This window comes from Nannobrachium achirus, assembly GCF_963921795.1.
Source record: "Nannobrachium achirus genome assembly, chromosome: 12".
NCBI classification, from domain to species: Eukaryota; Metazoa; Chordata; class Actinopteri; order Myctophiformes; family Myctophidae; genus Nannobrachium; species Nannobrachium achirus.
Genome location: NC_137832.1, coordinates 11243782 through 11267942, shown reverse-complemented (window position 1 = coordinate 11267942; position 24161 = coordinate 11243782). Strand labels below are relative to the sequence as shown.

The 24161-nt window shown below is 43.1% G+C and overlaps 1 protein-coding gene across 1 annotated transcript in view; it reads right to left on the bottom strand.

The window, feature by feature from the left end:
• Nucleotides 1-24161, bottom strand: part of pdzd2 (PDZ domain containing 2) — a gene marked incomplete at both ends in the record, with an annotated part of 171941 nt that overhangs the window by 104704 nt on the left and 43076 nt on the right. The window contains one exon of the mRNA XM_080738444.1: nucleotides 227-552. Coding sequence (XP_080594570.1) covers nucleotides 227-552 — 326 coding nt within the window. The remainder of the gene's footprint in view (nucleotides 1-226; nucleotides 553-24161) is intronic.

Sequence of the window (24161 nt, the reverse complement as noted above, 5' to 3'; positions counted from 1 at the left end):
TTTCTTTTCTCTAATTGCAACCTAAATATGAACCCTTTTTGTAAAAAAAACAAAGTTGTCCTTTAAATACACAAAGAAAATACTGACAATGACCAATAATAATATATATTTAAAAATAAATCTATATATATATCTTTATCTATCTATACATATAAGAGGTTTCTGCCACGACAGAGATGTTACGCAAAAAAGAAACAACAGCGATAATCTCAAACATCAGGCCTACCGTTGGCGTGGCAGCCATTCTCCAGGTCCGAGTCGTGGCTGCCCTTGCTGCTGTCGCGGTTCAGCGACGAGCGGGAGATCACGCCGAACTTGCGCGTGCGCTTGCTGTTGCCGTTCTGCAGCGGGCTGCCTGGGGGCGGCTCGGCCGCGGAGCTCCCGCGGCGCTGCTCACCCGCCGCGATCCCGCCTCCAACGGCGGCGGCGACGGGGGCCGAGTTTCCGTTGCACGGAGGAGGAGGGGGGGGAGGGAGGGGGGCTTTTCGCTTGATCCGCCGCAGCATGATCAGATAGATGCATCCGCCATTCCAGCACTGGTCGGCCAGGTAACTGCACAAAGACAAAGAGGGTGGGTAAGAATTAAGACCTGAGGACGGTTCTACAGTTTATTTGTATCTGTTTAACCTTTATTTAATCAGTTAAAAAATCACTAAAACGATAGAAAGTAGTAAATGAAAACAATTTAAAGGAGTAGTTCACCCAAGCAATGACATTTATTCTATCGTTTTACTTACCCTGTGATGTTTATGACCCATGGAGATTTTTTGTTTGTAAATCCTTCTTTAATGGTAAATCCAGAATCGAGGAAAAAAAAATTATGAAATCAGTCAGTGACCTGTTTCTGCTGCAAAAAAACAATATAAAAATCCTTCCATTAAAAAACAAACAAAGCTCCAGTGTGATATCAAAGCCTGTAGTAACATTATCTGTTGAGACCAGTTCAAAAAGTTCCCTGTAAAGTGAGAAAATTAACGTTCTAAAATGCTTCCGGTGTAAACAAAGCGTGCACGAAAAGGGAGCACGCTTGACCAGGCGCGTGCGTTCTCAGCCATGCTCGTTCGTGAATGTGCCCCGTTGTTTTGAGGCTGCGGTCATCAGCGCAACCAGGCACCAGCTGTTTACGGTGAAATGAAAGCTAATAGAGATGGTATTTATGGCTCTATGAGGTGAGCCGAATCCATGGAATCCGTAACATTCAAAAGATTCGATCCCATCACGAACGTCCCATCTCTACAACGAGCATGGCTGAGAACAATGGTTTCCGGCTCACCTCATAGAGCCATAAATCCCATCTCTAGTCACCACTTGTTTTGATGCTGCACAGCTGTGGCATCGGCGTTACAGAGCCACAACGAACGAGCATGGCTGAGAATGCACGCGCCTGGCCAAGCGCGCTCCCTTTTCGTGCACGCTTTGTTTACACCGGAAGCATTTTATAACGTTAATTTTCTCACTTTACAGGGAACTTTTTGAACTGGTCTCAACAGATAATGTTACTACAGGCTTTGATATCACACTGGAGCTTTGTTTGTTTTTTAATGGAAGGATTTTTTATATTGTTTTTTTTTGCAGCAGAAACGGGTCACTGACTGATTCCATTCATTTTTTTCCACGATTCTGGATTTACCATTAAAGAAGGATTTACAAACAAAAAATCTCCATGGGTCATAAACATCACAGGGTAAGTAAAACGATAGAATAAATGTCATTGCTTGGGTGAACTACTCCTTTAATACTCATCTTTTCTTTTCTCTAATTACAATCTAAAATATGAACCCTTGTTGTAAAAAACTAAAGTTGTCCTTTAAGGTAATAAGTTATTTCAGGCACATCAAAAGCTATTTATGTAATCCAAAGGTACAAAAACTTTTAGAAAGGGAAACAGCAAAGTTTTGGTACAGCATTTATGTCCAAAACCGGGTCATTTTCAGGATATTGATCGAGCTGAATAACAGGAGAATGTGGCATTCCGCACTAGTATTTCACAAAATCGATTGCTAATGTCATGTGATTATTTTTAAGGCACAAACAAAGCTTCTGCTTCTTGTGTAGACGTGGCTACACACACCTCCTAATGCACATGTGTGTGTGTGTGTGTGTGTGTGTGTGTGTGTGTGTGTGTGTGACTGTGTGACTGTGTGTGTGTGTGTGTGTGTGTGTGTGTGTGTGTGTGTGTGTGTGTGTGTGTGTGTGTGTGTGTGTGTGTATGTATGTGTCTCAAATAATTAGATAATCTCCCTTTCGCAAACGGCATTCACTGACGAAAAACAAAATAGTATCTTGCAATTCCTTACGCAGGCATCAGGGGCGTCAATTAGGTATGGCAGGGGTATGCAGCTGCCATACCCTGGGTCCAGGGGGGAAAATAAAAGTTACTGTTAAATATAAATCTATGAATGTCTTGTCTATCTGTTCTGGTTATTATGTTGTTAAATTACAGTAAAATAACTACAAATGCAACATGTAACACAATGGTCACTTTAACAAGGTATTATAATTATATTCTCCACACTTGTATTCTCAACATCTTGACAAAATGGTATATTCCCAGGTTCCGCAGGTCAGCTGCACAGGTGCAAATCATTGTTAATTGTGGCACGTTTACTAACATGCCAAGTTTAGCTGCACTTGAACAACCATTCCAGGCTGCCATATCCAGCCCAAGAAACCATAGAAACCTGCGTAAAAAACTGACAAAGCTTTTTTCAGACATTGTGAAAATAGCCAATCTACTGCGAGGCGTTGTGAGCATGTAGATCTGCTATTTTCACAATAGAACCGTGTTGTACAAAATGTAATGCCACTTTTCCATGAGGACTCCCATCTTTGCCATACCCTAGCTTTTGCTGAACTGACGCCACTGGCAGGCATAGACACCAGGCCCTTTGTACTGGATTATGACAAAGTGCTCCTAGACTGTGAAATTAGAGGTGGGACGTTCGTGAACGAATCGAGTCTTTTGAACGGCTCTATGAAATGAACGATAGGATTTGGTTCAAAGTAGGGAGACGTTCCTTTCTAATGAACAGTGGTGGGAAAAGTAGTCAATTTCTTTACTTAAGTAAAAATATCAATACTGCAAAAGTAGAAGTTTGGAATGTTAATGTACTTGAGTAAAAGTAAAAACGTATTGGTATCCAGGGGTTGACACTAAGGTCTCAGAGGCACTTGCCCATCGGGCAAGTACAGGTCATGTTCTTCTTGCCCGAAGGTAATGCCCACTTGCCCGAAAAGTAAATCGTCCTTTATAAAATGATAGGTACGACGATTTTAATTACCGCTCAGTCTTTCGAGCGGCTCTTTGAAAGGAACGGATCCCAGAGATCCGGCTCACTTCAAAGAGCCATGAATTCCATCTCTATGTGAAATATCTCGACTGTGTTACATTATTTGCATTGGATCAAAACACTATTTCCTGTTGTTTTCAAAGTCCCATTTTCTTTCTTTTTTATTATTATTTTCCTTCTCCAAACCATGTGTCTGTTCCCTGTTAAGCCGAACAATGTACGGTACTAGTGAGTTTCACCTGGCTGAATAAGCGTGGCTTGTATGCAGAGCTCCGGGGTAGCCTTTCATAACATCCTGCGAAAAGAAAAGCAGTAAAATGCTTTTGGCCGTGACTCTGAATGGAATGTGCCGACACATGTACATTTGAAGCTACAAATTAACCTTAAGAGGCTTTTTTTTCTGTGTTATGAGCCAAAGTAATTTGGGTTAATCATCGTCATTGTGAAACGCAAAGTTCAAACTCGTTTGCAGCCACTGTTGCATGCTGACTGGCTAACAGCTGCTGTCGGGGTGAAGAAAAAACAAACAACAGAAGATTGGAGTTGTTGCAACTACGGTAAATGGGCTTTAGTGATAGCACCGTTGTTATGGTTTGCATAATGTCGTTGCCGATGGAAATGCTTACCTTTCAGGAAAAGGACAAAAAGAAAATAACCTTTATTCCAATGGATCCAATGTGGTTATTATTTAGTTCCAAGCTCTTGTTAATAAATGGTAAATAAATGGTGTGTTTATATAGCACCTTTATCCAAGGCACTTTACAATGATTGTGCATTACATTCACCCTTTCACATACTACAGATTGTATAGGTTATATTATATTAATATACTATACAGATTGTATAGGTTATATCATATTAATATACTCTACAGATTTTAGTTATATTATATTAATATACTATACAGATTGTATAGGTTATATTATATTTCTAAAACGGCTAGTTCCATTCCTTGATTCTGATTGGCTGGTTGCTGTGGTATATGAGACTATAACCCACACCTTGAATCAGTTTATATCAAACCCAGGTGCGTTATTTCTTTCCACAGTGTTCCATAGTGCACCAATTATCTGCACCTGTGTCGTTTCTGCTGCCTGGCCGGGAATTACTTTCTTGCAGAGAAGACCTTATTATGTATTATTAGTGAAATAGAACAGTTTTAATTGGTACATGTCTATGATTTTCATGTTGCCATATTGTGACCGTTTTAGAAAAGCAATAAGCCACGCAAGGCTTGTGGTTACCGGCGTAGTATACACCAGCTGAGAGGCGTTGGGAAACACTCGGCGGAGGCTGAGAGGGTTGGAAACACTCGGCTCCGCCTCGTGTTTCCCAACGCCTCTCAGCTGGTGTATACTACCCCGGTAACCACTCGCCTCTTGTAGCTTATTGCTTTATTATATACTCTACAGATTGTTGCGACCGTAGGTCGCAGTTAACTATGAAAACCTATGCTATGCTGACATTTACCTCAGTGTATGTAGTTAAGAGTTAAGATCTGTTTATTTGACAGGGACCGTGCTCATTAATGGACATGTCAGTTTTCACTTCAATGTAAATGAGCCAGAGTTAGCCCGCCGCGTGCTAATTTTCATCTGCAGTCCCTGGACCCCCATTGGTGGTGATCAACCCCCCCAATCCAACCCTTGATGCTGAGTGCCAAGCAGGGAGGCATTGGGTCCCATTTTTATAGTCTTTGGTATGACCCGGCCGGGGAATTGAACCCCCGACCTCCCAGTCTCAGGGCGGACACTCTAACCACAAGGCCACTGAGCTGGTCAGTCAGACAGACAGACAGACAGACAGACAGGATCCCCATTGGTGGTGGTGATCAACCCCCCCAATCCAACCCTTGATGCTGAGTGTCAAGCAGGGAGGCATTGGGTCCCATTTTTATAGTCTTTGGTATGACCCGGCCGGGGAATTGAACCCCCGACCTCCCAGTCTCAGGGCGGACACTCTAACCACAAGGCCACTGAGCTGGTGTGTGCACTGTGTCTGTATGACGTTTTTCACTACATCGCGATGCAAGGCGGTGTGGAGCATGTAGATCGGCTATTTTCACAATTTCTGCCTCTATATTTGACAATTTGGACAATGTTTAATTTGCCATTTTAGAGGTATTGAAAAGTCCTTAAATTGGCACATTAGAAATGTGAAGATACCCTCTATACACTTAAACTTTATGTTGGTTTGTTTACAGTTGAGTGAGGAAAACAATGTTGCATATTAATTTAATCATCTGGGGACCCCCCAAAACCCGAAATAATTGGGGGGTCGTGTGTGATGTGATGACGTCATCAAACGATAAAGTCGACTTCAACTCAACTTTTTACTGAGTCGAGTCGACTTGCAAAAATCACAAGCCGTTAATGCCCTACTACCGGTACATTGTAGTATTGCTACTTGAAGTAAAACATGTGAGTACTTTTGTTCCACCGCTAACCACCTCCAAACAGACAAGCAGGCCTTCCCAGGTTGGTAAACAATGCTCTCTAACCTCGATGAAAGCAAACATCACTGAAGGCTGTCAACATTATGACACCACTTTTGCAGTCATACCTCATCATAAAGCCATGCTGTCATAAAAAGCAGGAGGCCAGTAAACTCTTGGGGACAACAGAGCCTTCCTGGGAGTCACATGGTTTAAAACACTGGTTCCCAAACCACTGGTTTGAAACAGGGGCGTCAATTGGGTATGGCAAGCTATGGCAGCTGCCATACCTTGGCTACAGGGGAAACAAAATAAAATGTACTTCTTAAAATAAATTCATCATCCCTGTTGCTAAGATATGGCAACATGACTGGTGTATTGCATGCGCGCCCTCACCAGTCATGTTGCCATACCTTAGCTTTTTCTTTTTTTGTTGGTCATTTTCAGGTCTTAATGGTTTAGTTGACAATTTGGCCAATGTTTGACCAGTTTTTATAGTTTTATTTGTTGATTAGTAAGGTATTAGTGCTTAAATTGAGGCCTTTACTGTCCCTTTTACAGTCGCAGGTTGAGAACCACTGCACTAGAGCGTGGGGCTCCTGACCTGCACTCATCATGCATTGTTATTGTCCAGGGTCTGTGAGGCCTTTTAGCCCCTGCTGAACAAAGAGGGCTTGGGAGCGCTTATTGTTGCGGTCCCGACATGTCTGTGTGCCCTGTCTGTCAGCATGCTGATGCAACCCCGACCTACAAAACGTTTTGCTTACTTTCCCCAAACTGGGATGAAAAGACAATAGGTGAGACTAAAGGCTGAAAACTGACGCATACACACTAACACACACACGCACACGCGCACACACACACGCACGCACACACACACACACACACAGAGACACACACAGAGACACACACAGAGACACACACACACACACACACACACACACACACACACACACACACACACACACACACACACACACACACACACAGAAAGGGCACCTAAACATTGTGGGTGCGTCCAGGGGTGTCGCAACAATTTATGGGCCCTGGGTACAAGAATTCACTGCGGCCACCCATTCTTCATAGGTGGAGGGGGCATTATTTTGTGCTTTAACTATTGAAAAATAGCAGATATACAAGCTTACAGCGCGGCACTCAAGATCTGCTATTTCTTTCTTTCTTTTTTTTAATCGTGAACATTTGTGTTGTGTGTTTCTATGTCAGTGGTGCTCAAACGTCTTCATGTCAAGGACCCCCAAAATGATGTGTATTTGGCCACAGACCCCGATCTCAAAATATCTAGTTCCAGGGACCCCCCCAGAAGCTAAATTTGAGTTACAAATGTTCACTTAAAAAATACATATATATTCAAAGATTTGCACACTTTTTCACAACTTTTCAAAAATAGCAGATCTACAAGCTCGCAGCGTGGCACTCGGTGCCGCGCTGTGAGCTTGTATATCTGCTATTTTTCATTAGCTAAACATAATTAAGGCCCCTCCACCTTGGGCAATGTTAAACAGTCTATTTCCCCCCTAAATGTTTAGATGAATGAACGAATGAACGAACGAACGAACGAACGAACGAACGAACGAACGAACAAATTAATTAACAAATGAATGATATTTCTTATGGTCGGAAGTTATGTAAAGCATACATGATTGGAACATGCACAATTTTTTTTTCTTCTTTCTATAATTTTTATCCCACGATTTTGTAACCCATTTTTACCCAGTTCCAATTGCCTATGTAATCCTGGGCTCTGCTCTCCCTCTGCCGCGCCTGGGGAGACAACGGACAAAGCTCATGCTTCCTTCAATGCATGAGTAGTCCAAGTTGTTTCTTTTCCCCTGACATGGGGGATTTCCGGTTTGGACGTAGCGCGTGGAAGGAACACGTTATTCCAATCAGTTCCTTTCCCCTCCACCAGGCGCCCTGGCTGGCCAGGGGGAGGCATTATTGAGACCAGGATTACTGCATGTTTTTGTGAGGGTAATGTGTTCGTAAAGATGTCTAATAACATATCTAACAAAGATTGACATTCAACATCCCTAGGAGAATCTTTGACAGCTAGGGTAAGTCTGGGTCTCAATTATTCTGAATCCATTGCAAGCATTTGTTTTGCATGAAAAACATTCCTTGGGCCAGAAATGGACCCCATACAACTGGGAAAAGTGATGACTCATCACTAAACCATCGTTCTTTGGGGCTGGTTTTGGACCATTGAATGTTTTTTTTTTTTGTAAAACAAATGCTTGCAATGGATTCAGAATAATTAAAAACACCTAGTTAGACCCCTCACATCCCACTTAAAGCATATTTTTGGGATATTTTTTTCCCCTTATTGTATAGTGTATAGTAAGTGAATGAGACCCAGAATTACCCTAGCTGTCAAAGATTCTCCTAGGGATGTTGAATTTCAATCTTTGTTAGATATGTTAGTAGACACCTTTATGAACACATTGGTGAGGAAATCGTTTGGTAACACATTTATTCCCAGCTTTGACAGGTATGCTGCTAAAATTCCCTGACTATATGGTACCTTACATGAAATATGACTCATGACACGACAAATCTAATGCACCTCCTAAACTCTGTAGTGTTTATGATAAGTTGTTTTGGCTTCAGCAGACGCTGCCATTTAAGTCAAAGTTAATGTCTCAGCCTGTTCCTTCATGCCTAGTAAAACATGCCCCCCCCCCAAATAAATAATAATCATCGGGACCATTTGAGGGGCCAGTCCTGTCATTCACATTCCAAACCTTTCAAAAGGCAGACAGTGAGTAACCGGGGCTGCTAGGCTAGCCCTGCATGGCACTGCACTGACGTCATGACCAAATTACTGGGCGAACCGCTCCGTTCAAACAATAAAGACAAGTTCTGAACAGTGTTGCCAGATGTTTGCGAGAGAAATAAGCAACCATGTATATGAAAGCAAGCCAAGAAGCGACTGTAAGCCACACAAGCACTTCAAACCTGTATACTGTATACCGTGCATATGATATTTTCAAAAAAGTCGTAAAATAAAACGTGGAATATTTGGAATATATTTGTAACAATCTAACATCACAAATCTGGTACAAGTCTCCCTGGCAAAAAAAAACATACAGTATTAATTTGGGGGTCCATGACAAAATATTTGAAAGACGCTGGTTTAAATAATAATTTAAACATTTTGGAAGCACGCACAAATAAGCTAAGTACACTTAGGAACCCCCCCCCCCCCCCCCCCCCCCCCCCCCCAACAACCAACATTTACAAGCAGAAGACTAAACATAAATTGGGCTAACATGAAGGCTCATTGTCTCCCCCAAAGGGAACATCCAGCTAAACGCTAAGTAAGTATAATTACCTAACCTCTCCCATTCAGGATGATTTGAAAGAAGACCGAGTGCCACGCTGAGAGCTTGTAGATCTGCTATTTTTGAAAAATCGTGAAAACCCTATGTTTCTGTGTCAGCAATCTGGCTAGCCATCGTCAAAGAAAAGGTCCTTTTAATTTAAATGGAGCTCAGTTAGTCTGTTCTTGAGAGACTACTAACTATGTCAGTGGTTTTCATACTTTTCATGTGAAGGACCCCAAAAATGATATTTATTTGGCCACAGACCCCCATCTCAAAATATTTAGTTCCAGGGACCACCCAGAAGCAAAATTTGAGTTACAAACGTTTGCTTTGAAAATACATATATTCAAAGATTTGCACACATTTTCATGACTTTTTCAAAAATAGCAGATCTACAAGCTATATATCTGCTATTTTTCACTGGTTAAAGCATTCAATAATTCTAGGCCTAAATGGGTTTTAAGATGCTGTTCTGAACAGTGATAGGACAGAGGGTAAACAGCCTAGGCTAATGCATGAGACATTGCAGCACAGAAATGTGCTGTTGGGCATAGCAACAAAAACAGTGATTTATTCATTGGACATTATTTGCGAGATGCAGCAGCAGCCACGGTGACAGCTTAATATGACGATGATAGTGATTGATAGCGCGCGGCGGCGTGCATATCTGTTCAGACCCCGCGAATGTGTGTACCGGCATGTCTGGCAAATACTGTAGAATGCAGGGTTTCTCAAACTGTGTTTGTTTTTATTTTTATTTTATGTTGCATTTAAAACAAGTCCTATACACAGGGTTCCCACACCTTTTTACCAATTCATTTCCAAAACTTTTCCAGAATATTTAACCCGATTTCCAGGACTATATAACAATAATTCAGCTCAATAACAGGTCGCTTACTCCTATGCGCAATGCCCAAAGACAGGTAGTGTATGCCAGTGGTTCTCAACCTTTTCAGGACGTGACCCCCGAAATAATCATATTTGAACTGGGGACCCGGCACCCTGACGAGCACTAAGAGTAGAGGAATTTTGTATAACACAGTTTTATTGGGAAAATAGCAGATCTACATGCTCACAACGCCTCTCAACGCGAGGCCTTGTAACAATTTCACAATTTCACAATTTCTGCCTCTAATATTTGACAATTTGGACAATGTTTAATTTGTCATTAACAAAATCAATAACCAAAGACAATGCATAGCTATTTTTTCCAGGACCTTCCAGGACCCTTGATCAATTCCAAAACTTTTCCAGTACTGGAAAAATATTTTTTCTAATTTAAAAATATTTCCAGGAATTTCATGACCGTGGGAACCCTGGACAAGTAGCTAAAATAGCCAATCTATAAGCTGTGTGTTTATTTTTATTTATTGGTTTGCTTAATCACTTAAAACTCAGCTGCCCCTTTTCGCAATTCAAGTTATTCAAATTCTTTCAGACACACTAAATCAAAACATTTCCAAAATAGCTGATGAAAAAACGCCTGAGGAGTCAAATCCTGATTTATTTTTTTTCACTTTATTAAAGCGTTTTTTTCTTCAATATAATAGAAAATCGCTTTATCAAAGTGAGTGTGCGCCCATGACCCGAGGTCAGAGGCTGCGCGCAGCACGCACCACAGAGGAAAGAATAGGAAAGAGAAAGGCAACATTCGTCGGGCTTGTACAGAGGCTGTTCCCTTCATTTACACACAATACCCAAAAGGCTTGCTTTCCCTACTACGGAGGACCACTGATTCTCTAAGACAGGGGTTTTCAAAGTGGGTGCCGCGAGATCATTTGATAATATTTGGAATTGATTTGGACACTTGAAAAAATATTTAGTATCATTATAAACTTGAAGTACAAAGTTATTTTCAGTCAGTTTTAACCAAAATTGCTATTATCTCAACGTTTTCTTCGCAACATAATCACTAAAATATCATCACTGTCGGGCAGAAACCTTGAATTTCCAAGTTACAAGACCGTCGCACAAAACTAGTGAAAACAGCCGATCTACAAGCACACAACGTGTGCTTGTAGATCTGCTGTTTTCACTAGTTTAGTACATACTTTAGATGACAACGACGATATGCTATAAATACAAGGTGCTGGGAGTGAAAATTATAATGTAGGTGTGCCTCGGATTAAAAAAATATTTATGAGGTGCCCTGAGACAAAAAAGTTTGGGACCCCTTCTCTAAGACTTCTTCTAAAACGGGGACGGAGGGGGAGAGCCAACACTTGCCAGCTCAGAGGGGTCAGGCTGTGGTCACAGAGTTCAGTTGGTTCAGTGGTTCAGATAGCATCTGACTGACGGGTCATCAGAGCAGTCCAACGTGTCCCATAATGAGACAGGAACGTGCAGAGCTCCTGATGCCAGATAGCGTCTGGAGCGTTTACAGACAACTTATCTGTCCTGGAGGAATGCTCTCTGGTCCCCTCTGTCCTGAATGGCTGCTGTCTGCCTGTCTAACCACTTCAACCGTCTATTAGTAGTGGGATTTATATTCATTTTTAAGTGAAGTGACCATTTAACTCATCTGGTGCCGATCCCGAACTAGTTCGGCTTTATTTCAATCCAATACAATCTTTTTTTTATTAATTCACTTACCCCGAGCTGCTTGTAGAGTCGTGGGTGGTCCTGGCTCGCTAGCCGCTAGCCAGCTAGCCGTTCTACTCTGTCCGACGATATATTCCATTAAAAATGGTTTAAAATACATTTTTGAGCTCCCCAATGTTCACCCGATGTTCGGCGCCGCTTCCGATGAGTACACGAGTGTGCCGATCCCGAAGTAGTTCGGCTTTATTTAATTAAATGAATAAAATGATAAGAGGCCTTCTGAAGCCTGGCTTGATTTTTGTAGCTACTAGCCGAAAGCTAACAACGTCCCGGCCGGCCGTAATTTGCGAACGCAATCGCCAATCTCCGCCTAATCCAATGAAAGACAGCATCTTTAAAGGCTTATATCTCTTTTTTGTGTTTTAGGGAAGCGGCGCGAGGTTTATTTACGGCGAAATCACCCAAAAATGATCTTTTAGATGACAAAATGGGAATAGCCATTCTGTTAGCATCTTCATCCGGGACATTTCCATGCCGTGCATGAACGTGAGCACGTCAGGTCCTGGAAGCTGAAGTCCTGGAAGCTAAAGCGCTCGCCTATGAGAGATGCGCTGGCATTCTTTGGCCCCTAGAGGGCGCTGGCACTCAAAGAGTTAAGGACTTTTAAGATCTTTTTTTAATACCTCAAGAAAAGAAAGTAAAAGACCATTACCGCATCAATAGTATCCAGTAAGACGCCCTAAGGGCAAGAAGCGACCTCGACACAATATCAAAATATTTAGGTCCAGGGACCCCCAGAAGCAAAATCTGAGTTACAGATGTTCACTTTAAAAATACATATCGTCACTGTCGGGCAGAAACCTCGTATCTCCAAGTTTCCAATTTGTGCATTTCTCCACAAAAGCAAAGCCCTGGTTCATCATACAAGGCCGTCACACAAAAGTAGTGAAAACAGCAGATCTACAAGCACACAAGTGCTTGTAGATCGGCTGTTTTCACTAGTTTAGTTCACTTTTTTAAATGATGAACAAATGGTTTTGGACATACAAGGTTTCCACCCGACAACGAGGATATTTATTCAAAGATTTGCACAAATGTTCACAACTTTTCAAAAATAGCAGATCTACAAGAGGAGAAGAACAGGCACACTGCACATGTCCCACCCTAGATAAAGTGTGCTTATGTATTAATTCTCCTCTCTGCGCCCTCTGGAGTACGTGTAGCTTCTGAAGAGGAGACCACAGCAATGCAGGAGGATTACATAACGCACAGAGATGTTCCCGATTGGAATCGCGCTATTCCCCAAAGCGACTGTGTTTGCCAACTTGTCTGCCTTTCTTTTATAAGTGTTGTTTGGGCTTGTTTCTTTTTCTGTAAATCAGGGGTCTTCAACGTTTTCAGGCCAAGGATCCCTTAGTTGAGAGAGAGAGATGAAGCAGTGTCCATATAGTTGCGTTGTTTGACAGCACAATCATCAGTGTATTTTGGATTCATGTCAATTTGTGTTTTCAGGTATTTAACCACTTGAACCGTCAATACGTAATACACTTAGTCTGCTCTTTTTCCCCTCTACACTAAACCTCTTTGCCGAAGATAGCCGATCTACAAGCTCACAAAGCCTTGCAGCGTGAGGCGTTGTGAGCTTGTTGATTTGCTATTTTTGGCTAAAGTTCTCAGAATATGGACACTTGGGTTCAAGTGGTTAATATAAAAAAGGAGAAAAAAATATAAGATTTGGAGGACCCCCTGCAGTAACTCTGAGGACCCCCTAGGGGTCCTGGACCCCCTGTTGACGACCCCTGCTGTAAATATTGGTAGTTGCGCGTTGCGTTATTTAATTATTTTTTAATAAAGTTCTCTCAGGACTGCCATCGCTGTCGGTGGAAACCTCGTATTTCCAAGTAAAGCCCTGCTTCATCACACAAGGCCGTCGCACAAAAGTAGTGAAAACAGCAGATCTACAAGCACACAACGCCTCGCGGTGCGAGGCGTTGTGTGCTTGTAGATCAGCTGTTTTCAAAAGTTTACATCATTTTTAAAATGATAAATGCAAAATGAACGGTTTTGGACATACAAGGTTTTCATCCGACAACGACGATATATTTGTTCTATGCTGAATCTGGGACCCAGTCCCTACCAGACTCGCTCAAGCCACTTCTTGCCGCTCAAGGTTCCATTTGCTCATACAGAACTAGGCAAGGCAGTGTTTTCTATCAGGGCTCCATTTGCTTGGAATGAGCTCCAGAAATCCTTAAAAATAAGATCTCTGCCGGCCTTATAGGCCAATTCAGGACGATGGTTTCTAACACCATTGTTCTAGACTGTAGTGTAAATGCTTTAATTCATTTTGTTTCTGATTTTAGTTCCTTGAACTTTCTTTGGTTTTCAAGTATTCTGTCTCCTGATTATGTTTTAATATTGCTGTATGTAAATGTATATTGTGTTGATCATTGTTGTATCTCGGCTGCATTGTAAAGGTAAAAAACTAGATTTGTGTAGTTAAAATGTTTCAAAGATATTCCACATTGACCGCCAATTGTTTTTTTCGACTTATGTCGTTCCCTGGTTCCACACTTTCAGAGAGATTTTCACTAACCTTAGACAAATTGGAATGTTCCACGTCGCTCCGATGTGCTCGCGGGGTGGGCTCAAAAGATGCGCACGGGTGTCCTGGAGTTGGAAAACAATCCCTCTCTACTCACGACGATCTACTCAAAAGACAAGTGCTCCCATGTGGAATTTGTGCCCAGCCCGGTCAAAATGAGGAACTGGTCAAACGTGCCACACGATGGCCTGGTCTGGACCATTGAGATATATCCCGTCTAACTCGTTCGACTGCATTAAATTAGTTTAAGAAATTTCACTTTTATTGAATTGCTTGTGATGGGCTTTTTCTTTCTCCAAAAGCTGATGTAGCTATAGCCTCTAGTTGTAAAGTGGTGATATAATTTGGATGCTATGATAACCGTACATGCGTGCGTGTGTGCGTGCGTATGATGATCATGCGACCTCCAGGGCGAGCATGTACATCTGCTATTTTTTAACATGTTTAATTTTGAAAGATCTTGAAAGTGTCTGAAACATTTTGAATAGCTTTGAAAAGGTTTGAGAGCTGCTGATTGACAGTTGATGGCACATGCACAATGGGCCTCAGAGATTGACATTGTGTTAGACCCCAGTACTCAAGTAAGAGTGGTCAAAATGTACTCCACTACAAGTAAAAGTAGCTCAGTCAAAATGTTACTCAAGTAAGAGTAAAAAAGTACTTGCTTTTAATGAATTAAACAAGTGAAGAAAACGTGCATATTATGCATGAAAGGGATTACATGTATCGTACAAACCTGCAGTGAAGTATAAAAAGAATATAGGCCCTATGCTCAGAATGACTTAGCAAGGGTCCAAGGTGCGAACAAATACCAGGAATATTTTCCCAGCAACAAACAGGGATTGTGAGAAGGGCTGTGTTACAATCCAGGCATTCAAGCAGACGCTCTTAATGCAGACGGACTTACACAAAGGACAGAGGTCGCGTCAACAGAGTGCACAAATGAGACAACGTCGTGCAAAAAAAGACAGGGCGTCCGGGACCCCTAGGGGGTCCTTAGAGTTACTATAGGGGGATCTCCAAATCTTTGTGAGATAGAAACCTTTTTCTCCTTTTTTATATTAATGATTTGAATTCTATAGTGTCCATATTCTGAGAACTTTACACAAAAATTGCAGATCTACCAGCTCACAACGCCTCCCGATGCGAGGCGTTGTGAGCTTATAGATCAGCTATTTTCGGCAAAGAGGTTTGGTGTAGAGGGGGAAAAGAGCAGACTAAGTAAAGAGTGAAAGGTAAAGTTTGACGGTTTAAGTGGTTAAATATCTGAACACACATTGACATGAAACCAAAATGCACTGATGATTGTGCTGTCAAACAATGAAACTACATGGAATCTATGAACAGGTTGTGGTCCCTGCTTCATCTCTCTCTCAAGTCTCAACTAAGGGGTCCTTGGCCTGAAAACATTGAAGACCCCTGATCTATAGCAGTGGTTCTCAAACTTTTTAGCCCGTCTACCCAAAAGAGAAATCAGATGTTTGCCCAGGCCGGGACCCAAACTAGTGAAAACATTTGGAATTATAACAGCTGAAATCAATAATATACCAGTATTCTGATATTAAAAACCCATTTAGAACGGGTACACATTATTGTGTATCATTATTTTATGCTTTAACTATTGAAAAATAGCAGATATACAAGCTCACAGCGCGGCACCGAGTGCCACGCTGCGAGCTTGTTCTGCTATTTTTGAAAAATCGTGAAAATCCGAATTTTGATCCGATTCTATAAGTGTCTTTTGAATCCTTCTAAGATTTTTGGAAAAAACAATGTTTCTATGTCAGCAATCTGGCCAGCCATCGTCAAAGTAAAGGTCCTTTTCACTTACTGTAACTGGAGCTCAGTCTGTTCTTGAGAGACTACTATGTCAGTGGTTCTCAAACCTTTTCATGTGAAGGACCCCCAAAATTATATTTATTTGGCCACGGACCCCCATCTCAAAATATTTAGTTCCAGGGACCCCCCAGAAGCAAAATTTTAGTTACAAACGTTCGCATTGAAAATACATATATTCAAAGATTTGCACACATTTTCACGACTTTTTTTTTTTGCTATTTTTCACCGGTTAAAGCATTCAATAATTCTAGGCCTAAATGGGTTAACCTACGGACCGCATTACAGTAAGTGAAGGTGGGGCCACCAGTTGCCCATATAGGTCTACATATAAAGTAATATCATCCGTGACCCTTAAATTCAATTAATTCCTTCAATTGCCTTCCTGCCCTGCAGGTGACCTTTGTGCCTTAAAAAAAAAGAAAAAAAAGACAACACCAAAGGTCAAATGTGGCCTTGGCCCTAAAATTACAAAAATTACAGGCTCGAGTCCAGCAGTTCGCAAACTATGGGTCACGACCCAAAGTGGGGTCGCGAGAAGGTGCGGTTGGGGTCACACGTTTAGCAACTGGCAAGAAACTGTTAAAATAAAAAAGATCAAGAAGAAAAGTGCTTTTTCCAAGTGCTCAAAGCACTTTACCATGGTTCATTCATTCATACATTGGGTGAAGCGGTGAACAGTCAACGCCAGCGTCCTCACTTCCCACATTCACACAACAATGGTGGCAAGCGACCTACTCATTGGAGGCAATGTGGGGTTCAGTGTCTTGCCCAAGGACACTTCAACATGTGGACAGGAGGAGCCGGGATTCATACCGCCGACCCACGGATCATTGGACGACCTGCTCCTCCTCGAGCCACAGCCACCAACACTGAACGGGAACAAGCAGCAACACAAGACCACATGCACGCACGCAAGCACGCATGCACACACACACAAGCCCTTGCAGAGGCTACTCCGAGGGCGAGGTGGTACCAATCAGAAGTGGAAAAAGTACACACATTTTGTACTTAAGTAAAAATATGAATAGTGCAATGTGGATGTACAGAGAAACCTCAAAAGCCTCTCTTGCTAACGGTAGGTTACCCAGCTGTTGTAAAACCTAACGGAGCAAACAAGCGCTTGAAGCAGGCCTCACACACACGCACGCGCGCACACACACACACACACACACACACACACACACACACACACACACACACACACACACACACACACACACACACACACACACACACACACACACACACACACACACACACACACCATGTGAGGATTAAAGAAAAAAACAACCATAAGTGCCAGATTAGCATGAAGTTTGCACCTCAGCAGCCAAAATGTGCTTTGTCAGCCCCGCACGCACACACACACACACACACACACACACACACACACACACACACACACACACACACACACACACACACACACACACACACACACACACACACTTTAGCACTTTGGATGGCTACAACACCATTGGATGGCTGTGTGTATGTGTATGTGTGTGCAGTGTGCGTGCGTGCGTGCGTGCGTGCGTGCGTGCGTGCGTGTGAGGGGGGGGGGGGGGGGGGGGGGAGAGGATAACTTGGAAAGCTTTCGTTTAGATTCAAAGTGTAGTGATTCATTAGGCCTGTCACAGTGATTACATAATGGCCTTCCTGCTTGCGATGACTTGAACTAATCACAATTGTTTTTTTTCTTGTCAAACTGGGGGGTTTTCATGATTCTGAAACCATTGCAAGCATTTGTTTTGCATGAAAAAACATTCCTTGGGCTAGAAAACAGACCAACAAAACTGTGAATAGTGATGAGTCATCACTTTTCACAGTCATCACAGTGATGTGCCTCACCCCGTGGATGATCCGTTGATTCGGAATCTGTTCTCGACACTCCCACACAAGGAACAGCTCCCGGCCTCCCGCGATTGAGAACCGAATCCCATCGTTCATTTAAAAGAGCTGTTCAAAAGAGCGGAATCGTCTACTGCGCTCCTCGGGGCAGAGCAGAGCAGCGGATGCGTTTTCTTTTTATTTAACGGTGTTATCGGTGTGCAAGTAAAGTACTCCGTGTTGTGCTCGCTCACCGGTAACACCGGTAACACCGAGTACTGTTGCAACCCTAACGGACAAGCTGTGACCATTCACATACTAAACTTATAACAATGAATAAGGAACGGTTTTGGACATTTCCACCCGACAGCAAGGGTAGGGTTGGTTGTAGGGTTAAAGTCTTCCACAGCGGAGAGTTTATACGCTCTTCAATTAAACAACATAATAGCTTGTTAACATTCAAGCCTGGAGCTGCAGGAAGCCACAAGTCCAACCCACAGAAGGAGAGAGAAGTGAACTGAGTGCAGCAAAGAGAACACCTAGGCCAGGGGTCCAAAACCTTAAATGTCAAAAGAGACATGTTGGACCAAAGAAATAAATGACAAAATCGGTCTGGAGCCGCAAAACATGTTCGAGCCTTATAATGAAGGCAACATGGGCTATTACGTGTATATTAGTCTATCACATTTAATCAGTGGTGTGTTTCTTTTTTTTAGGGCATACTATAATCTATGATCCGCGGCTATTCGTGTGGCCAGTAGGGCATTAACGACTTGTGATTTTTGCAAGTCGACTCGAACCGCTGCTCCTACACTTGGAAAGGAGTCAGCTTAGGTGGTTCGGGCATCTAGTACGGATGCCTCCCGAGCGCCTTCCTAGGAAGGTCCTCGATGCACGTCCCACTGGGAGGAGACCCCGTGGCAGACCAAAGACCAGATGGAGGGATTATATCTCCAAACTGGCTTGGGAACGCCTCGGTTTACTCCCTGAGGGAGTGGAGGAAGTTGCTCGGGATAAGGAAATCTGGAGGTGTCAGTTGGAACTGTTACCCCCGCGACCCGATTCCGGATAAGTGGTTGAAGATGGATGGATGGATGGATGGACTCGACTCAGTAAAAAGGTTGAGTTGAAGTCGACTTTATCGTTTGATGACGTCATCACATCACACACGACCCCCAATTATTTTGGGGGGTCTCCAGATGATTAACTTAATGTGAAACATTGTTTCCTCACTCATAGAGAGAGACATTTCATAGAGAGTGAAAAAAAGACGGTATCAAGTACATATATTATAAGTACCTTTTACCATTATTATAGAGGGTTTAAGTGGTACCGGATATGCAGCTTGGCAAATAAAAGGTGAATTGATCCCAGTGCATGACGGAGGACGACATCGCGATAAATTAAATCTCCATGATACGATTATCTTGAGTGTTTCTTTATCACGATAATATCGCGTATCGTCCCATCCCTAACGCATATGAGAAAGAAATAGATACGTAGAGCGAGAAAGAGAAAGACAGAGCAAGAGACTCGAGACAGCCAGCCAGACAGACAGACAGACAGACAGACAGATATATGTCTCAGTGGTCCCCAAGAGGGGAATCGGGGTCTGTGGTCAAATGCATGTCAAACTGGGGGTCCTTGAAGTAAATAAATAAAAGTTGAGAATGACGTAAACTATTTTCGTAGACCACTGATATCAATGACCTGGTAAAGTCACTAAAGTGATGTACGTTTCCTGAAGAGCAGAGCAGCTCTCAGACGAAGCCAAAGTGCACGTACACACACACACACACACACACACACACACACACACACACACACACGTGCGGCGCGCTCACACACACACACACACACACATACACACACATTCTTGGGTCGGGAAGCAGACATTCCAGAGGTGTCTCCCCCCCCCTGGAAGAGGAAAAGCTAAACATCTGTTCGTGAGTTGGAGCGTCTGAGTCCAGATGTGCCTCAACGTTACCTAGAATCTCTCTAGAACCCTGCCCACCACAATGTAAACAAACTAACTAACCATATACCTGCAATGGAGTCCTGTTTGGGGTCCCAAACACGTACCTGGACAGGCTCCAGTATGTCCAACATTCAGCTGCCAGAGTTCTCAAAAGTGTCAAAACGCCCTAGCTAGATGGTAAATGGTGCATTTATATAGCGCCTTTAACCAAGGCGATTTACATAGATTGTGCATTGCACACACACACACACACACACACACCACGCAAGGCACCAACCTGCTCACCGGGAGCAACTAGGGGTTCAAAGTCTTGCTCAAGGCCTCTTTGACACTAATTCTGGGGGAGCCCGGGATCGAACTGGGAACCCTTCGGGAACCCTCTGTGTTCTAATGACGGTTTCTCTACCCCTGAGCCACTGCCGCTCCACAATTCCTCTCAGGCCTCCTCCATGATAGACCGACCTACTCTGGCACGGACCCTGCGGTCTGCAGACTTGGACCTCCTCTTTGTCCCCAGTGCAAACAAGCGAACCTTCGGCGACACCTTCAGTGTGGCAGCCCCCACCCTGTGGAACTCTGTCCCAATTAGCCTTATTCACGGCCCGCCCACTCAGCATCCCCCGGGTGCTGAAGTCACATTTTGAAGGGGAAAATCCTACTATATCCTAATTTAATGCAATTTCCGAATAGTAAAGTATAAAATACGGCTAGCATGATCAAGAACACAAGATAGTAAAAGGCACAATGCATTATAATTTACTTTACCGTTCGAAATAATGATTTGTTGGCTTTAAGTCCAGCTATTTCTGTTATAGTTTCCCCTTCTAAATTGATGGCAGCACCCGGGGGATGCTGAGAATTGTGCTGAGTGGGCGGGCCGTGAATAAGGCTTATTGAGATTCGCCATGCATGCTCCAACACTGGACTGCCTTGAAAAGACACCTATTCGCTCAGGCTTATGGCACATGGTTTTTTGTTTGGTTGTTCGTCCATGATTTTGTAACAGTGTCCTTGGGTTCATGAAAGGCACTATATACATGCAAGTTATTATTGTTAAGATTATTATTATTATTACCTCGTAACAGCAGGCTTTAATGAATGCTATGTTTTCACAATATATCTACTTGAAAATAAGGGTTTAAAGTGTTTATGCTAAATGTCTGTAAATTATGGTATAAAGTGATGTATAAAGGCCCATTCCCACTGGGCCTGATAACAGATAAAAAAAGATCTCTTTCTCCAGATATTTTTCCATTCAAGTGGATGGTAGATACAGATAAAAAAATATATATATCTGTCACAGATAAAACAAATATCTGTGACAGATATTTTTTTATCTGTATCTACCATCCACTTGAAAGGAAAACTATCTGGAGAAAGAGATTTTTTTTATCTGTTATCTGGCCCAGTGGGAACGGGCCTTTACAGTGACACAAAGTCTCTACTGTTTTTGCCGGTGTGTCACTTTTAACACCCCAAATGGGACAGAAAACGTCTCCACACACTGCCTATACAATGGCAAAAAACAATACCACACTCCTACTCCATGTGATGGTGGTGGCGACTACAAGTTTCTAGTGGTTTCTAATTGAGGACATTTAACTCCTTGACATGAAAAGGTTTAAGAACCACTGGTAAATATCAACATACGTTTTTTTTTTTTTTTTTTTTAAGAAAACGGTTGAACATTTTCAGGTGGAGGTCTGCGGCCTAAGGCCTATCCAGATCCCTAGAGAGAGAGAGTTATGACACTTACGTCGACTCCCATTGTAAGCGTGGAAAGCTACCTTGGCCTAGCTTACTGGAGCCTGTTCTCATTCTTAGCGAGCCTTTGCTGCTCTTCAGCCCCGTCCGCCCCCATTATAACCGAGGCATTTTCACTCGCTGGTAAGTAGACTAAATCACGTCTTTTTCCCCCTTTTAATAATGTTGTCTACCTTGGAGAGGCCTGTGAATGCTCTAAAAGGGGGAAAATACGTGATTTAGTCTACTTACCAGTGAGTGAAAATGCCTCGGTTATAATGGGGGCGGACGGGGCTGAAGAGCAGCAGAGGCTCGCTAAGAATGAGAACAGGCTCCATGCGACGCCACTTTCGAGCTGCGGCGAGATCAAAGCGTGACGCCACTCCCCTCTAAACCACGCTGGGCGTATCTATTTGGGGGTCCTCGACTTGAAAAAAGTTCCCACTGGGGTTAAACATGGGGACACATGGGCTGAATAACTGCTGATATACTGATGCCGTCAGAAAAGTCAAGTCATGGCTGATATATGGGTCAGGATGTAATCTGCACACACTGAGCAGGCTGTAAGCCTGCCAGCTGGTACTGTAGTGTACATGCTTTCACACAGCACACAGTTAAAGTACCATGCATAGTAGTACATAAGGACCGCAGGAATACATAAGAAACGGAGGGGGAGAGAACTTTACTCCGTTTGGTCCGGTTTGACTCCCAGTACGTAACACTCCGGATGATTTATCTCCGTATACGGACGCTTACGGACAGCACCCAACTGGACGGACTCAACGTACAAGATGTATCCGTAGCAAGAAGTACCCACGGCCACCGTTGTCAAACATAGGCGCAGTAGTGAGGAACATTACTTTTCCTCTGCTCTGACAGCGGTTCTCAAACTATGTGTCCAAATGATAAATATATTGTATCAAGAAACGGTAAAAAAGGAACGTCGCAACTCGCAACAGGACGGCTTGACACACACAAACACCGCCTATCCTCCACCAACAGCTGCCAACAAGACGAGGCACACAAGAAGAGCTGATTAATTAGCTGCAGCGGCTCATCATACTTGGGAATTATATGCGGGTGTGTTTTGTTATAATCACTCCGGGTCCTGATCCATGTGGTTAAATCTGTACCTCGCGGAGTTTTACATTTACCGCGAATACCACTACTATAATCGGGTCGCCTCGCCTCCAAAAGCGAGATGGGTGCAGTGACCACCGTTATAAAACATAGGCGCAGTAGTGATGAAAATTACTTTAACTCTGCTCTAACAGCGGTTCTCAAACTGTGTGTCCCATAATAATATATTTTATCAAGAAACGGAAAAAGGGTTGTTACACAAACACTGAAGAGGATGCCTCGACTCCTCATCACGCATCAACAGTCATCAGCTGAGCACAGCCACAGACAGCGAGGCACACAAGTCACAAGAAGAGATGATGATGCGGCTCATTTATTACTTGGGAATTATGTTCAATATATGAGCGGGTGTGTACGTGTGTTTTGTTATAATTAGCCTACTCCGGGTCCGCATCCATGTGGTTAAATGTGTACCCTCGCGGAGTTGCAAATACCGTGATAAATGTTGCCGACAGACGACAGACAGCAGATCCAGTCCAGACTGTTATTTATACTGTACCAAAAATCACGGCGGGTCAAAAATCTGTGGTTCTACATTATTTTGACTAAATGCTTCGGTTTTTTACACGTGTGAGAACCACCTTCATGTGGCGCGCGGCCCAAAGGGGAGCAGAATTGGAGCGGAGAGCGGGTCGGCACATAAATAACGTGCATGTCTACTATGCATGGGGCCGTAATTAACGTACGTAGTTCTCACCCAAAAACGTACACAAAATCAACCATACGTAACTATAAATGGCCCTTTACTGGCTTATAATCAGACTTTCTACAACTGGCTCCACTGGCGGGCCTGTAAGGACATTGCAAGTGTGCCCAGCTACCAAACTAATGACTCAGTCCTTTTATACCGGCTTGCTAGCTTGACTAGCCAAGATTTTTTTCCTTTTTTTTTTAAAGGTTGAAGCACTATTCACCTTATTCCTGGCCACTCCCAGGAAGTAGGGCCAAACACCTGGGCTTGGGGAAACACCCAGGAAAGTAGTAATCAACTCAATGATGTTGGGCTCTGGGTGACAACTGAGTTGCCATGTCTGCTTATGATAAGCATGGGGTGGGGGGGGGGGGGGGGGCATGGGGGATGTGCCATGACGCTCACCATGGGTGCCAAAACTCGCACCGGAAGTGCGATGAAATACATGGCAGTGAATGGAGCCGGCTGAACCAGCGTGTGAACAAACACTGTTTATGAATGACTGAGACCTTTTGTCATATGATCGGTTCAGGAATATAAAAGAAGACGTGTGACATGTTGTTTTCTAATCACTTGCTTTTCGTTGTGCACAGTACATCATTTTCGATGTGCACAGTACATAATCAAAACAGCGGCAGATATCGTTTCCGTCTCGGAAGTATCGCGAGATTCGGTTGCAAGACAGGAAACTTTTGTTTGTGACATTTTATTTTCCTGAGCCGAGTA